Source organism: Ylistrum balloti, unplaced genomic scaffold (genome assembly GCF_031769215.1).
Source record: "Ylistrum balloti isolate Yb309-2 unplaced genomic scaffold, AGI_CSIRO_Ybal_v1 Utg370612, whole genome shotgun sequence".
Taxonomy (NCBI): Eukaryota; Metazoa; Mollusca; class Bivalvia; order Pectinida; family Pectinidae; genus Ylistrum; species Ylistrum balloti.
In genome coordinates, this window is record NW_026782376.1 from 1,338,366 (window position 1) to 1,356,644 (window position 18,279).

Here is an 18,279-nt window from a genome sequence, read left to right on the forward strand (position 1 = left end):
ATGTCTACTGGAAATTCGTCATACAAAGAGCTGCACGAGCAGTTTGTGAGCGACCATGTTGGTACAACATCTACGGAAGTCTCTGCTCTTTTATCTGCAACTGGAATAACAGTGTTTGCCCGAGTTTGTGTACAGACTTTCCTATGGAAAACGACACCTCGTTTCACATGGTAATATTATCTGTCAAATCAGATATAACAACATGTCAAACTCCCACGGCTTCCTTCCTCTCGTATAAATTTGATGTTGTATCAACATGTAAGACAAACTAAATCCATTCGGTTTCGGGAATATGAGAAATTTATGACACAGTAAAATGCTATATCAAGATAGTTACAACATAAAAAAAATCAGTACATTGTAAGCATTTTGTAACGTAGTAAAAATAGAGCGTACCATTGTTTACAAAAGGATCGTATATCCTGTTTCCCGAAACAAAGTCCTTGTGAAACTAACAGAATTCTGCTCCTTATTCCCTTGCTACTAATCTCCACTATACCGAAGGACAGAAATGTATCAAATTGATGAATACCGGTTGTTCTGTACAATAGCATTCTGTCCAGTTGTCTCATTCCAAGCATTTGGTTGTTATCCAACAAAATTTTGGTCAAGTCACAATTACACCAAAGCCAAGTCAATATGTACCACTATATGTCCTCACCAACAAAACTGTTGGAGTCCTTACATGATAAAGATATAAAGTTGTACCCAAACTTATTTACTGTGCAACTTGATTTGCCCATTGTGTAATATATTTTGATTGGTTGAAGGAAAGCAACCTTCCCATTTTTGCAAGCAAGCATTGCTGCATTTACCTACATTCATTTAGTTTTTTGTTTTAATCTCTCTCCACCATTTTGTATAGATCTGTAAAATCAGACTGAATGGCCATGATCAAAAGGCCAAAGAAATAAATGCATTTATACAGAATTTTATAAATTTTTAAATAACAGAATTTTTTGCTGGCTTTTGGAATTATGAGTACCTACATGAATTATAACAAGAGTAAACTCTACAAAATTGATTTCTAACTTGACGCGACTTTTATGATTTAAATGTAAGGTCTGATATAATAGCATCATTACATTAAAATTTGTCTGCAGGATAGGAAATCGTAAAGTTCACGATTCTGAACATCAAAAGTCATTTTTATTAAAAAATATGTATCCTTCTACTCTGTACCCAAAATGTTGATTTTCATACCAATTTTATTTTAGATGTCCTAATATAAAATTTTGAAATATATATAATTTGCTATGTTACATAACAACCAAAACATAGGTACTTTACTACTTTTGATTTTTTGTATGAAACAACTGGTATGGACAGATTTTGGTAAACAACTGGCACAACAAAGCAACCCCATCAATATACTGCGCTTTATCTTTTGCAACAGAACATGAACCTTTGTGACAAATGCTTCAGTTAAAGATATGTTTGATTTAGTTGGATAGATTGATAAATAATATTTCTTTAAATAACCTGCTAAGTTGACGTTTTATTCATTTAATACAAACTAGATCACCTTTTCTGCTCAGGTGCAGCTCAGGTAGAAAATACATTGTTTGCTTCTGTTTTTTAATGATATTTTCTGTTTATATAATTAGTCATATTAAAAATGCTTCTGTTTTAGGTACACAGTGGCCATTGATCACTTATGCCTGGTGCTTCCCCTTCAACTTTTCTTGACACTTTGGAATGAATATATATTCCTGTGCCAATCATGTATCCTGTTACTATCACTGACAGCTGTGATATTAAAACTGAACTCACGACATTTAAAAACCCAATGGCTCAGTTGGGGTGAAATACGAGAAAGACATATTGATCCACAACTTTCTTTTATCAACAATTTCCGGGCATATGTGCTCGTCTATACTGCTATTTCCATTCTTGGTGTAGATTTTGTGATATTTCCACGACGGTTCTGTAAAGCAGAAACCTATGGCACTGGTGTCATGGATACAGGAGTAGGACTATTTGTCATCTCCAATGCTATAGTTTCACCTGAGGCTCGTGGCAAATACAGAAATCCTGGGTAAGTTTTTTACCTCCATTTTTCAGTCTTAGATGAAACTGAATTGTTATAAGAACTCTTTCTTGTAGTAATAACAATTTATTTTTGAAATATAATGAAATCATTTGATCAGATTGGGCAGCATGTTGGTTTAAACCTGTGTTTTAAGTGCAAGCTTTAGACAGAGTCCTGGCAGTCTAGTATAGGTAACATGAATTTCAGCCAATTTTAGATACCACTTAATATTTACATAGAACAAACTTAGTATATATTTATCCAGCAATAAGCCCATGCCTGGTGATAAGCCCATCAATATCCAATGCTATTCTGAAGAATTAGCAACCAATGGTGTTCCATTGTGTCCTGTAAAAAGCCGACTCAGACTCTGAATTAGAGGTGATATGCTAGCTTTCTGGTCTTTATTATGACAGTTCCTTAGAAATTTCAAAGAATAAGCAAACAGAAGTTAGAACAATCACTGTGCTTATGGGAAAAACAAATGAGAATATATTTTTTTCCTCCAAAGAATTTCTGTAAGGAAAAAAGTCAATTTGGCGTATCAGAAAGTTAAATTCAGGGTTTAGACATCCAAAAAAAGTGTTAGCTGTTAATGTCATAATCTGCTTATCACATTTTCACCTGACTGCTTATATATAAATGTATGTTTTATAATTGATAGGGTTCGTTGCCTTGTGAACTGTCTCATCTCCTGTTTACCATTACTGTTCCTGGGACTGTTGCGATTTGCTGTAACAAAGGGAGCTAATTACCATGAACATGTTTCTGAGTATGGCGTACACTGGAACTTTTTTATCACCCTGGCTGCTTTGAAGGTCAGTATCAAGATCAAGATGTATCAAGAACAGAATATTAAAAAACAGAATGCTTTAATGTTATGAAATTTAATTATCATTTTCAGAATTAATGGTTTATTGAATATTACTTGTACATAGGAATATTCTTGATATGAATATCATCTCCCAGCAGCTTGCAGTACATGTTCAATGAATTCTTGATTTGCCTAAATAACTAACTTAAGGTCAGCTTATGAGGACACTTGAGGTAAAGTCTCATGGTGACCTATTGCAGTCACCTTTGTCCAGCATCATGTGTCCATAAACTTTTTAACATTTTTAACTTCTTCTCAAAAAACCCTGAACCAATTTCAATGAAATATTGCAGAAACCTTTCCTAGCCTAAGATGAACCTAAAAAGTGAATTGTATGATCCCCTCCCCACTCTGGCCTGAGAGGTTGGCCAAATGGGTCAAATTGACACAAATTTCAAAAATCTTCTTCCCAGGTATGGTAGAATCAAATGATCTTCATGAATGGAAGTGTCTTAAGGAGCTTAACCAAAATAGTGAATTTCATGGCCCCAGGGTCTCACATTTCCCCATGGGGAAGGGGGTTAAGTTTACTAAAGTTCATATAGGAAAGATAGAATTTTGAGCATAATATGTTTAATTTCTATTAGAAATATTTCAAACTGTTTTAGAAGTATAAGTGTAGGATGGCGATTTGATGGTATGCAAGTTTTTAAAAATGAATGACCTTGAATTACTTTCAAGGTTACAGGGGTCAAACGTCTCAGGGTGCTGATATTGGGCCTGTAGCATGCTGGGATGAAGGGCTGCCAAGTTGGTTCATATTATTGACCTTGACATCACTTTCATGGTCACAGGTGTTAAATATGTCGAAATCTTTAAACAACTTGTTACCAGTAACCAGAAGGCTGAAGGTGCTGAAATTGGGCCTTTGGCATGCTGGGATGAATTGTTACCAATTGTGTTCATGTGATTGACCTTTAAAGATCTTAAAGATCACAAGCGTATGTTAACATCTTCAAATGACTTCTTAAAAATATAAAGGTCCACTGTTGATAATGATTCTTTAATATAAGTGGATGAAGGTCTACAGATTTGTTCAAATAATTGACCTTGATATTTAAGATCTCATTTGTTAAGTGAATTGAGATCTTAAAATTCCTTTTTCAACAAGCAAAAGATTTGGTGTAATGGCATTAGCGAAGTAGCCTGTATAAAGAAAATGGTGTAAAGTTTGCAGAAGATATTTTTATTAACCAACAATGTCTTCTTTGTAAGCTGTAGAGTAGTTGAGCAATTTGTTTTAGGCCTATTAAGCCTTTTTCATAAAAAGGAGATACTAAGGTCATTATAGTAAGATGACCGTTAGGCCTGTGAGCCTGATTCCGACTGCTCTTTCTGGTGGACTACTAAGATTTTTTTCTTTGTGGTAAGTTAAATCATGCAGAAGATAAACTGAAAACTTGTGGCCAAAACAAGGAAGTCTTCTACCTGTAAGTTATAGTATTGTGCATACTTTTCTAATTTCCTTTGTAAATCATGATGTTGCTGGTACACATGAATTATTATTATTATTATTTTTATCACAGATTATGTCAACATTGTTTTACATCTATGTACCCGAGTTCCTGTGGAGCCTGTGTGCTCTTGGTGTGGTAGTGGGGTACCAGTACAGTTTGGACTATGGGGGAGTAAAGGATTATTTGTTGTTGGGGGAGGACGGAAAAGGCGGCCGCGAGGGACTATTCAATGCCAATAGGGAAGGAATCTTCTCATGTCTTGGGTACTTCGCACTTTATGTTTTTGGGACAGAAATAGGAAAAATGATTTTCAGATATGAAAGGTAAGAATATTTTTTATTATCATGGTAAAGTTATTGGTTGTGTAATATTTTATGTTTATGTATGTAAATGGATAGCATAGGAAGGGGAGATAACTTATGAAGTTTTTTTTAAAAATTGAAGGAACCTGTATGATTTTGTACATATGATCATGTAGCCAAAGGACATAGTTCAGACCCTTTCTCTTCTACACGTGATATATTTGTTAGAGTTTTTGTTACAGGTTTCATTAAGTCCTCTGAAGTTTAAATGGAACTCATGAAAAATTATAGCCCTTTCAATTTCATATTTAGAGTTTCCTTGTCAAAATCAATTTCTGCATAATTATCTTTGTACGTAAATGTCTTTTATTTGTTATCCCATATATTGAAATTTAGTCATAGTTTATTGCTTGTATGAAAAGTTCTCATATGTACTTTAATAAACGTGCCTATTGTAAGTGAAGATACATGTATACTGAAATGAAACATTGTACCTTTGTACCGACAGATGGACCATGTCAGCATGGAGAACTCTATTAATTGTCATGATGACAATGTCCGTATTTTTCTGGGCCATGTATAGTATATCAGCGCTAGCCTATGGAGAACTGGTGTCACGAAGATTTGCTAACCTCACCTATGTTTTATGGATTGTAAGTGACTAAATATATCAGCTTAATTTGTTAAACTAGAACAAAAGTGAATTTGAATTAAAAGAATTATACTCGTTATATCCAAGGCTCCATTAAATCTTGTCAAGATGGAATACTGTATTTTCAAAAGTCAAAGGTAACATATTTGTTGTGAAAACTTGTAAGATGTTCCATGTATGAGGAAGTCCCATTATACTTTCATTTAATTATTTTCTTTTGTTTCATGAGGATAGTAAACATTACAACTTTAAGTTGTTTTTCCTTACCTATAACTTACAAAATAATTGTACAATACTTACATAAGATAATTAAACAACCAGAATAAACTCACATTTCATCAGTAACTCAAAAGAACTGAAAACAACTTCCCTGCAGACATGCACATGCTCAAAATATTACAAAATAACATTCACAATACATTACTTACATGTACATTTATCTTCTTTGATTTTCTCTTTTTACAGCTAGCACTGTCCACACAGACCATGTCTGTTTTACTGTTGGTTGATCTTATAGTGGAATACCTCAGAATTTCAGCAGGTCAGTGTGGTTTTAAAACTAATTCTTGAATTTTTGTGCTGAAATCTAGTTAAGATTCTGTTGGTATGATACATTTAGCTGAGGCAAATTTACATGTATATTTTTATGAGAAATTAATGTACTGGGTAACTGTTACATTATACACATGTGAACAATGACCATGTCTGTCAATAAGCAATAAATAAGAACAAATGCTAAGAAATTGTCCTGTGGTAATTATTAGGAGTCATGATGTGATGTGTGCTTGTACCCCTGGCCTTCTTACTTGAAAAATATAGAAAATGTTATGATATACAATTATTGGCATTATTAAGATCACAGACTTTTCAGGGCAGCTTATAGATAGATAGGCCTGCATGCACATAATTACAGAGTTATTGCACTTTGTTAAAATTTGTGTTCAGACCATAGCTTTGCTTTCATTTAAAGTAGGATAATGAGACTTGTATATGCTTTAATCATACTAAGAGGCTTTGGAGAGTACCAAAAGCATGGCCTGCAACCCCTTAATTACAGAGTTATTGCCCTTTGTTTTGTGTTCAGAGCATAACTTTGCTTTCATTTAAGTTAGGATAATGAAACTTGGTGGGTATATTGGTTGTACTGATAGCATGCACATTATACTATGTTCAGTGCTTGAAACCCTGTAATTTCAGAATTGTTGCCATTTGTTAAAAATTTTTTGACCAATAATGTGGTTTTTGGAGAGCATTCGTCAGTTTTACTATAATAGGAAGATTTGAGAAAAATGATATTCTACCCTGGTCCTGAAGAATGTTACCTATCTTTCGATCTTTTTATTAATGTAAGAAAATGGCCAATTATTGTATTTGTTTTATGACAAAGCCTTTAAAATGTTCGAATTTAAGCTAAAAATAATTTGGTTTTTATTCTAGGTTGTAATTTTGTGATGATTGGAAATTTTCTGTACTATTTCAGATTAGGTAATCAATTTAAAATATTCTCTTGTGTAGGAATTTGTCAGTTTCAGATTAAAACCTGCACTTTGTCAAAACCTTTGGGAGACCCTTCACCAATCATAGAACAGTTTTCTCACATAACAAAATGTTTGATTGCTCATACAGCCACAAATCTATTTTATGTCAGTTTGTACACATCATGACAAAAATTTCCACTTCATGCTGACAAGATCTATCTTGTATTACAGGTGTGACTATGCAGACGTTGCCAACCAAAGGTCTTCTCAATGCCATCAACTACAATGGACTCTTTTATTTCCTGTTGTCAAATGTCCTAACTGGATTGGTCAACATCTCCATGGCAACCATTCATATGACACCGTTGCCAAGCTTCCTCATTCTCACTTTGTACATGTCTAGTCTGTCAGCCATATCTGTTTATTTGTTTGTAAGGAGAGTAAGATTAAAGTTTTGGTGAATCTTGTAGAATATTAAGTGTTGGTTTTTATATACTTGTATTATTGGACTTGGGGGTCATTTTGCTTCTGCCTTTTCCAAAAAATTCATATCCAAAAATGTTATGGAAAAGTTCTGAAAAATTGTCAATGCAGTGGAGTAGAATTTAGAAAAAGATCCGACATGGCACACCATGGATAACCCACAAAATATCATAGTTGTCATGTTTTGTATTATGCCTCTTACAAATTTGTATCCAAGCACTTCTTGGTATGGTACAGTGTTGCATACTATAATCTGATAATGTGCCTGACTCGCAACTTTTGGAACATGGCCATAGTTTTATGACCAACATTCTGCCAAATCTTTTGTCTCAACATTCTTGTCACAACTGTGTCACTAAAATCATGGAGTTGATAACAAAAACAATCAATCAGACCAAAGCAGATTTCAAATATCCTCATCTTGTTTTGAGTAATACACCAAACTATCTAGACCTATGGAGGAAAACATTTACTAGTGCATGTTTATGTCTTTGCATTACTTTCCATTTTTGTGCAGTGTTGTGTGCTGAAGTGTGTGGAGTGTACTTTTCAGCTAATATGTCAAACGTTAAATATTTTAGAAAAAAATATCATCTTCTTAGGAAACAGGAGATTGATGAAACTGTATATTTATACTGTAGTTTTGATCAGTTTGGTGGCTGGGTCTAGGTGCTGGTGAAGAGGTGATTCCTAAGCCCTGTCCCTTCAATACGAATCAGCTGGGAGCTTGCCACACACTATCATCTGATCTTTTTTTTCTTTGTGAGTGGGATCTGATCCCATCTTTTCTCTTCTTTTCTGCTACTTTTGCTCTTAATTGAATTCCCCTGAGAAATGGTGATAGCAAATTAAAGATCGTTGCCTGTCAGACATTTTCTGATTTGTCCAAAATCAAAAGGGCGTAACTATATAAATATTTATATATATGGGGACCGAGTGAAAATTAAATATGAAGTTAGAAAAAGATACATCCAGGATCCAAGAATTGGCAATCACCAGAATTGTTTTAAGATGAATATGCACAGCAATTTGAACTAACCATCTCATGATGGGCTAAAAACTAGAATTAAAACATCAAATTCATCCCAAAATTTTATTGTACAACAGTATTGTATCAAATGTACAATATTCAACTGATGATATACCAGTAAAAATTGCTACCTTATCAACAAAGTGATTTTGATCACACTTTTTTATAACATAAGTACCTCTGAGTTTTACAGCACAAGGAACATGTTATGCTGTACAATCAAATGAAATGTACAATGTAATGATTTTATAAAAAAACCTTTTAATCATGAACCTTAACATGTAACTATTTGATATATATATATATACATAGATTTGATAAATAAATTGTCACTCAGCACTATCAACTCACGTTAGTATTCAAAACACTCATCAGAACTGAAATGTCACTCGCTTCCTATAAATTTAACATACAATTTTTTTTTCATAGACTTCATCACTGCAGACAATCAAAACCTTCCACAGCAATTTTACATCACCATTCATGTAATAATCTAAGATGAAATAGAGTGAATTACACTGTGTAATAGCATCTATTTTCGAGAATAATAGGAATTGCAAGGTTTACTGGCAAATTGAAGTAGTCAGGAATATGAGGATTTCAAGAACTGCTACATCAATACACTAATTCATTCTTGGTATCTTATCAGAATCAGTCCTTATACACTACTCACTAACGAGCACATTAGATTTAAATATTATATCAACACATTTTCTCTTACACTAGAAATTCATTTGGTCATCTTCCCTGAAAAATTTTTGTTTTCATTTAGTAGTGTCTGAAAGTTTGCTGGTGGGAAAAACTTTATAATTTTGGTGACATTTTATTCATAAGTTTTTCAAGCTTCATGGCCATAGCCATATCTCCTTTGATTTTAAGTTTTCCCGACATAAAGGCTGCAACAGGTTTGAGCTCGCCTGCAAACATCTTCTGGAAATCAGCACTGTCCATGCTCATTGTACAGTCAGCTCCCATTGGGGGCTCACCTGGTCCCAGGCTTCCAGCACCAGATTTCAAGTTGATGAACCACGTACTATCATCAGTACCTGCAACAGATTGGCAATGCACCCTAATATTGTACATTACTGATACCTTACACACACCATGGCCAGTTTTGTTATTGGATTGAGAATTTAAAACCTTGTGACTACATACTGATCCCCTATTACAGAATTCTGTAAAATCACATATTATCGTTGGTCTCAATTTTCATGATTATTAAAAAAAACTGAAGCTAATTTCAAAAGTTTGTGAACACACCAATTCAACAACAGTACCCACAAAATCAATGAAAATCAAACCCTGAGAAAATTGATGGTTTTACAGTATACATTTCATTTTAATTTTTAATCATTAGGCACTGTCAAAAGCAGATTTCCATAGACAATGCAGTGAAAATCTCAAACTGCATTAGAATTGGTATAAAACAAAGATACAAAATGATATTTTCAATACTGACAAACGTATTTAGAGTTGACATCTATATTTCATCATGTAACTGGCCTGTACAGGTTATACATTGACCAAATCATTCACTTGGAGGTAAATACATACCTGACAGATTGAATTGGAAAACACCTCCTACACTTCCCACTAGATCCTCACTAAGCATAGACTGGATGGTTTCAAATGTCTTGGCTGGTCCACTGGTCCCAGCGGTTCCACTAAAAGCAGGTGTGGCACCTCCTTCACTCATTTGCTCCCTCAGTGTGTTGGCATCGACATCCAAGAAAAAGTCTGGGAGAAGTTTGCTGCCTGAAATAGTTAAAGTTAAGGTATGATTAGATGAGTCAGTTTTATACTCATGATAGATACTTCACTGAAACCTAAACAAACTATAAGGTAAGAATATTTGAATATCATTTACGTGTTTCTTTGTGGTAATAACCCCATGCCTGATAATAAGCATGTCTATGTTTTACTATTCAATAGAATTATAAAGGTATGTTACTCAATCATGTGATAGTGTGTCAGGCTTGGTATGGTTACCCTCTTGGTTGTTGCAGAATAACAGAATACAGTAATAGAATCCTTCACCTCTGTGTAGTGTAGACAGAGTTTTCTCAACCTGATATATATAAAGTTAAGTATGAAGCTATGCTAAACTTTGTAAATATTATCCGAGGGTTGAGATAACATTGTCCATATCATACAGAAATGATTGACTATTTTTCTCTCACTCTTTTCCATCAAAAAATGTCTTTGGGAATTGTACACACCCTGCTATCATCAATTGCCCATAAAATGTGTGTTGAAATTGATGACGGTATCCATATCTGACATGGTTACCCTAACAAAATGATGTTTATCCCACTGTAAGTGGTGATGTCAAAAGGCTTTTGTAAGCTGTCTTTTTCTCGGTTCCTAATCTTTCCCTGTAAACACAGGACAGCACCTGCAAAGTGTAGATGGATAAATGTGGTTTTACAATATTAACTCACAAGACAATAAAATCTTTCTTTTTACCTTTTACCCAGCTATACTCCTCCATATCACTAACTCCAGCAGCTGCGAGTACTTCATCATCGATAGCAAAGTTTCCAGTGTAGGACTTGCTATCCTTAATCAGCATCACATAGGCAGCATCTGACATGATCTCAGGCTTACGACACTGCTTGGCTACCTCATCTCCTCCACCTAACATCTCCATGGCAGCAGTGTAGATGGCTGGAAAAGAGTAACATTTCAAAGTAATCAATTGTTAGCAGTGTAAGTTATTCAAGGTTGATAGAATTTTTAGCCCCCTTTACCATGAGATGGGGGATCTCAACCTGAGGGGGAGATTACTAAGTTGTTAAACCCGAGGTTTACCTAATGTTTGACAGCTGAATAATCTTCCCCGAGGGTATAGATCCCCATATCTCACCCTAAACAGGATGAATGATTATTTTTTTCTTACCCTATATTTCTTGCCTGAATGCAAGATAAGTGTTTTGTGTGTAAACAAAAACTCAAGGATGACATATGAATAGTGATGAGACATCTCACACATTGTGATTTAATCCTACACAAAATGTGATTCTAGTGTACATGCCAATAAAACGTTAGATATATTTTTGGTAAGCTGTAGATTGAGTTTCAATGTTGATGACAGCACAGGATTTCCAGATTTGAGGTAACACAGGATTTCAGTAGCAGATGAATTGATCTGTGTACGTGACCTAATAAAAGTAGTTTAGGGACGTCACTGAAATTGTTTACAGAACGTGCAAAGAGCATGTGTACAAAACAAGGAAATCTCACACTGGGAAAAAATCTAGATTTACCTTACCAGGGTAAGAGAAAAAAAATAACACAGTATGGGGCTGATGAGAGTTAGTCATCACTGACCATATCTGATAGCACTTTTGATTAATTTCTGTCATTTTACCAATTCTTGAATTTATTACATATTTTTTGTTTTTATATTCTACATACATGTAATCTACTCTATAAATAAATATGTGTAAATAGTAAGATTAAACTACACATTATTTACATGTTTGTTATTTCTTATATGTTTTGAGAATTGCATAAAAACTTCTTACAAGCAAATTCAGTGAAAACTGTATTTTTGCAACATAAATATAAATTAAGAACTGTAAATTTTCACATTTCTCTTACAGTGGACAGCTTCAAATTTTAGATTTCAAAACACTTTACAAGCAGTACAATTGCCACTCAATGCTAATTTTCATTGACAATTTTTGTAAATTCACCTAGAACAGTACATTTTTAGCCCTCACTAGATTCTACAGAGACCCTGGTAACCACAACCACATAAATAGGCAGTAGTTGAAATGTTCTTGTACTAACTAGAATTATTACACAACTTGAGATAATAGCAGTCATGCACTCAAAATTTTCACAAGCAAGTTACTCCAACTATCCATGGTTTTCCATAATGTACATGTATTTCTGGCATTAGAAAATATGGTTTGATTACTACTCTTTCAATTTCCATCAGATATATGTAATCTGCCATCATTATTACTTGAAAATCAGATGAAGTACAATTTAAAATACTCTAAAAACTAATATGTTAATGGAAATCTTATTTTGGCACTTTTTGTGGTGAAAGTATTGTCCTAAAATAAGATAGCACTAATTGCTGCTCAGACAGTAATTATTATAAATTTGTAATTGCGCTTATGTAACAGAAAGGGATTATGCACTAAATTTCAATTGCACAAAGTTATGCAAAACAGAAACTCATTTATTCTCCAAAAACAGTACCTAATTAAGATTATCCTGCAAATCACATGTGATGCTTCTCCACCACAGATCTAATATACTTACCTGTCCTTGGCCAGAGAGCATTAACAGCAACTCCATCAGGTTTGAACTCCTCAGCCATTCCCAAGACACACATTGACATTCCATACTTAGCCATGGTATATGCTGAAAAATATTATCATCATAGTGTAAATATATCAAATTGAACCAAGAGGTGAATTCTGAAAGTCATTTTTAGCGAATTTTGTAAACACTGGAGATCCACTGGGCCTTGATTGCACACTTATATTTGTTTGGCTAATTGTTTCATCCTTACGAAAGGAAAAGGAATTCTAAGCGTTTCTTTTTGTTTCCAATTGAGGTCCATCCATCTGCTCCTAAACCATGTCTATAAAAGAATCCTTCATCCAGATATACTTCAGACCAAATGGATTTTAAAGAATTGACTCTATTTCCCCTATTGGACTTAGCACCTCCCATCCTAGGGGGTCCTCCAAGACCCACTATGTATACAAAAAAGTATTTTCCATCAAAGGGTACTTCAGACCAAATTGGGACAGAATTCTGATATTCCTACAGAGAAAAGAGGATTTCCCTTATAAGGTTCTGACCTCATGCCCCAGGTGGCAGAGACAACTGATTATACAAAAGTGAGTCTCCGTCACCTAAGAATGCTTCAGACCCAACTAACAGAGAAAGTCCAGACATTCAATGTAAAATTTAAGAATAATGACAGGACTGAGAAGGGTTAATTTTAAGATTATCTTAAGTAACAATGACCTTGTTATTGAGGCTGTAATATTCAAGCTCAAATGTATTCTTGGAAATAAGCCCCTGTATAAGATTTAGAATAAGAGTTTGTAGAAGGAAATGATTCAGGAAATCTATTTTTAGTAATAATGAACTTGACCTTAAGCTAGATGTCTGATATGAGAAACTGTTTGAGCTATTTTTGGTAGTGAACCAGCAATGTATGATGTTTTATGGAAGCTGGATAATATTTGTAAAAGACAACAAAAGTTTGATTGATGGATGATGCCTCAGGGTAAATAAATGATGTCTTGTTTTTAAATCAAATGACCTGGGAATAAGTTTACTGTTGATGTAAAGAAATCCTAATCTCCTAATCTAAGTAATAAATCTGAAGTTTTGGCACTTGACACTCACCTACATGTCCCTTGAACCAATCCTTGTTCATGTTAAGTGGAGGGCTGATGTTCAAAATGTGAGGATTAGAACTCTTCAGGAGGTAAGGTAAGCATACATGAGAACTGAAATCAAAGAGAAAGTACCCAGGACTCATTTCATAAGTTTTGGAAAATGGACTAAAAGGGAAATGGAATCTCAGATTATTGAATCTTGATTTTGTTTTTTCATTGTTTCTGTGCTTTATTTTTCACACCATTTTGAGTCTTGAATTAAGTTTACAGGATGGAAACCATCAAGTTCATATACAATCTGCTATCATAATATATACATCAAGAGAAGTGATAAAAGACATATTTCCAATATGAATATGTGCTTTACGTCACTAACAATATCAGAGACAATGTGCCCTGGTTAATATTAAATAAATAACATCCACTACATTTACAGACCATAGTTCACATCACATATAACACTCACCAGAGGTAAGTACCCCTGCCATTGATGTTCATCATTAGGTCATATTTCTTCATGCCTGTTGACAGCGTGCCTGTGAGGGAGATGGCGCTGGCATTATTGACAAGGATGTCAATCCCTCCAAACTTGGCTACAGCCTCCTCTACTGCTTTCTGCACCTGTTCTTCATTTCTGATGTCTACCACACAGGGCAGACATTTCCCTCCAGCATCTTCAACTGTAATATGAAAATGATTTATCAATATCAGAGGCCCAGAACATCAACTTACCTGCAGAGTCTGGGGGTAAAGTCAGGATTTTATTTATCAGCAGCAGTACTTTTGGATTACAAACAAGTCACAATTTAATGGTTATTGATTATTGTACATCTGTATACTATTGTTTTACATATTTAATGTAACTACATTTATTTTGTACTTTCCTGCTAATATTGCATAATTAATGGAGGGAGTGGGGATGATGGGAGAGAGAAAAAAACGAAAAAAAAATCAAATTAATTCCCAATATATAAGATAATCTGACATTGAAAATGTGTGTTTAAACTGTTTCATTTCAGACAATGGTGATATTTGGTTTAAACATGGTTTATCCTGAAACATATGTAAGTCAATGAACAATATATATTAGAGGAAAATTGGGACATTTATTTACAGAAATATGATAAAAATTTGGGAATTTTACAGTAAACCTCTGCTCAGTTCAAATAACAGGTTGTTTGAACATGTAATTTCTTCAACAAAAACAATAATTTTCTGTCTAGTGACAGTTTGAACCCTTTCTAGTTTTGTGTCATTTACCATTTGAATTGTTCAAACATATTGTCAGACCACATGTATTGGTAAAGATATTAGCAATAATTACTTCATGTTGTCATTACTCACATCAATGTTAAAATATGGGTAGTGGGATGTAAATATTCATTGTAAGCAATCGATAGTGCCCAATTATACACATACAAGTCACTTAATTAGCATTGATTCAGCGTGATTTCTTTCACATCTTGCCATGCCACTGTGCTTGTAACAGCTGACATAACTTGAGGCCTGTAATACCAGTGCTTGCTTCATCAGTGTAAATGGACTACAGAATATTGGCATGTATATTGTCAAAGAGCACTTAACATAGTAATTATCCCTATTTATTATGTCAAATAACTGTAGGAGTCATAGTGCATTTTAACAAACATGAATCCATTGTCATAAATCTCAATCCACACTTCATATAATGATATGAGAATGCTTTTTTCGACCTACATTTAAAATGGGTTTCTTTGTCGCAATATCCATTGTGATGAAGAACAAAATAATGATTTTATTAACAGTCAACTAATATCTACAGCAAATGTTTCAAAAGATAATCTCATTGTAATCAACATCTTTTTTCCAGAAAATACCATAATAGATTTCCTGCCTAGTTTGAAAGGTTCTGACTATCTATCTGCGACTTTGTTCTTGTCTTGGTTGCAGCTCATCCATTACAAGAGGAAAAAAAATTGTGCATAGATAGTCAGAACCCTTCACACTATTTCCTGCCTTGCTAAGATGCTTTTTTTAATAATTTGTAATGATTATTGGGCACTGTCAACTCTGATAATTTGAACTTCAGTTTATTTTCACGAGAAGAATTTCATACAATTGAAAGAGTTAAACAATATTTATTTTATTTTTGTTCAAAATGACTGCAGGTTTACTGTAATTCCTTTAGATAATGTAAAACAAGTTTTTATTAAACAGCTGTCATCTATTTATTTAAGTCACATACAAATATGATCTTAAGATGCTAGGTGAAAAGTAACAAATTTTTTTGTTATATAGCACACCTTCCTTGGCCGCTGTGTAAATGGTGCCTGGTAACTTGGGGTGTGGTTCTGTTGTCTTTGCTGCTATGACAACGTTAGCTCCATCTCTCGCTGCCTTCAATGCTATAGCTTTCCCAATTCCACGACTGGCTCCTGTTATGAATAGAGTCTTTCCTGCTAAAAGCCTGAAACAAAGACAAATTCTATTTACATTGAAATATCAAATAGCTTTTTAATGTGATCGTTTTAGGTGAAAGAATGGGATCATTGTCTCTATGGTATAAAAACTGTACCTCTTCAATATTTCATAAATATGAAGTGAATAAATTTAACCATTATCAAAATGTTGAGTAACTGATATTTACAGCATTCATCAGTAAACCTTATACTGAGCATTTATGTATTCAACATATACATGCATAATGTATCTTACATTAATTTTACCTGAAAAGTGTTTATTATATGCCTTTATATTGTATTAGTAACTGATAAATATATATACAGGATATTTATATGACATGACATGTTGTGGTGCAGTATACTAGCCCTGAAGGCTCAATAAATGTTCATTAACTTTGTCCGGAGTTGATCTTCCATGCTCAGTAATTAAGTGATGACACATTTTTGATTAATTTTAATGGGCTATTACACAGTTAATTTTTGCTCATATTTGGTACAAAATATTTAAATAACATTAATACATTTATTACAATATTTCTCCAAACTTATCATACTATATATATCTTTCGAAGACCGTTGCATTTCTAATAAACTGTATTTAATTTTTTTTTTTTTTTTCAAATTTGAGATAAAGAGGAGGAGAGACAATCCATTTAAGTTATTCTTTAAACAATAAAGGATCAAGAAGGCCATATCATCATCCATCATTCTGGTAAAGTGAAGACAGTCAGTGGCACAGCAATAAGGTATGCTTGTACACTCAAAACAATGATTATTGTTAAAAAAAAATATTACTGCATTTTTTCAATTTTTATTGAATAATATGTGTTGGTGTAAATAGAAAAGGTATCTCTGATTAGCTAATACCTGTCAGGTTCAGGGGGGCTTCTCCCCTGGGCCCTCTCTTGAAAGCATACACCCCTAAAAAACGTTTGCTATGCCACTATATCTGTATCTATCATATATATTTATAAACCATATACTAGATTTCATTTCTTTTAATTTTGCTTGATTGGAAAGTTTGGTAACTAAAACCAGATAGATATATCTCTGCTAGACAATAAGGAAAATTAACAAACCAAATTTTTTGGCCCTACAATGAACAGCGCAGTTTTGCATGGATTGTTGAGTTCCATGTGGTAACATCAAAATAAAAAACTCAGAAATAAAGTTACAAACAGGTAATGGCATTAATTATGATAGGAAGTAATATGGTTACAAAATTGCCCTGCTTCCAAGGTTTGAACAAGCAAAACAGAAAGCCCCACTAGGCAAGGCAACCTTTACTCTCAACTTCCATGTGCTTAACAATAAGAATGTATAATAACTTCTTAAAATAAGTGATTATTTCAATATATTTTTGTGTAAATCAGGGGACTAAGGTATATTCTTATTGGCAGAACATCAGACTCCTCTGGTTAACAAGACTTATAAACTGTTGAATGTTTAGTGCAAGGAAATAATGACAACTTCAATCAGAGACGTATAAAACATGTGTAAGATATAAATTCATAGTGACTAGACACATACTATTTCATTTTTTATCTAAGCTTATCACAATACCACTTGCACAAAGTAGCCTACAAATAAATTGCAATAGATATGATTCAAGTTGACGAATATTATGTAACACAGAACACTGTTTCACTACCGTCACCTGTCATTGAAATCCTGCATATGAAACAGTATACGCGGCGCCTGTCAACCGCCGAAAGATCGAAAGTGACGTAAAATACGTTAAATATACTCATTAGGTACACTCATAAGTACTGTCAAAAGCTTCTTGTCATGTTGAATGAACGTTGACCTGTCAAGGTACAAGCCTTCGTGTATCTAATATATGCAACATTTCGATTGAAAATGACAAATAGGACCAATGACAATAAAATATTCTGTCGTCTGCACACCCTCCTCTTAAAGCATAAGTGCACGCTGTACACACCCGGTGTTTGCAGCCATGATTCGGAGTCCTATGTAAGTTCTCAGTAACAAGACTCAACACACAACCGGCAAGTGAACGGACTTTGTATCTTGTTTAACATATTTTTAGTCAGGTATATAAAAGCGGAAAGAAACTATAATAATTGTACTAAAATAATTGATTTATGTTGTTGATCCTTAGAATATGAAGATATTTTCCTCAACATGTTTTATA

The 18,279-nt window shown here is 33.8% G+C and overlaps 2 protein-coding genes across 2 annotated transcripts; one reads left to right on the forward strand and one right to left on the reverse strand.

Annotated features, from left to right (window-relative positions):
- On the forward strand, window positions 1–7,267 carry LOC132557000 (phosphatidylinositol-glycan biosynthesis class W protein-like). The gene is made up of 7 exons (XM_060221464.1): window positions 1–170; window positions 1,634–2,038; window positions 2,697–2,850; window positions 4,433–4,686; window positions 5,174–5,318; window positions 5,783–5,858; window positions 7,027–7,267. The coding sequence occupies exons 1-7, from the start codon at window positions 1–3 to the stop codon at window positions 7,254–7,256; spliced, it is 1,434 nt and encodes a 477-aa protein (XP_060077447.1). The 3' UTR covers window positions 7,257–7,267.
- A 1,090-nt stretch (window positions 7,268–8,357) lies between these two features.
- LOC132556993 (hydroxysteroid dehydrogenase-like protein 2) lies at window positions 8,358–18,146 on the reverse strand. Its single transcript, XM_060221458.1, has 8 exons — window positions 18,067–18,146; window positions 15,966–16,129; window positions 14,150–14,363; window positions 13,691–13,794; window positions 12,587–12,688; window positions 10,775–10,975; window positions 9,863–10,063; window positions 8,358–9,354 (listed from the first exon to the last, which is right to left on the reverse strand). The coding sequence occupies exons 1-8, from the start codon at window positions 18,081–18,083 to the stop codon at window positions 9,113–9,115; spliced, it is 1,245 nt and encodes a 414-aa protein (XP_060077441.1). The 5' UTR covers window positions 18,084–18,146; the 3' UTR covers window positions 8,358–9,112.
- Between the last annotated feature and the right edge of the window lie 133 nt (window positions 18,147–18,279).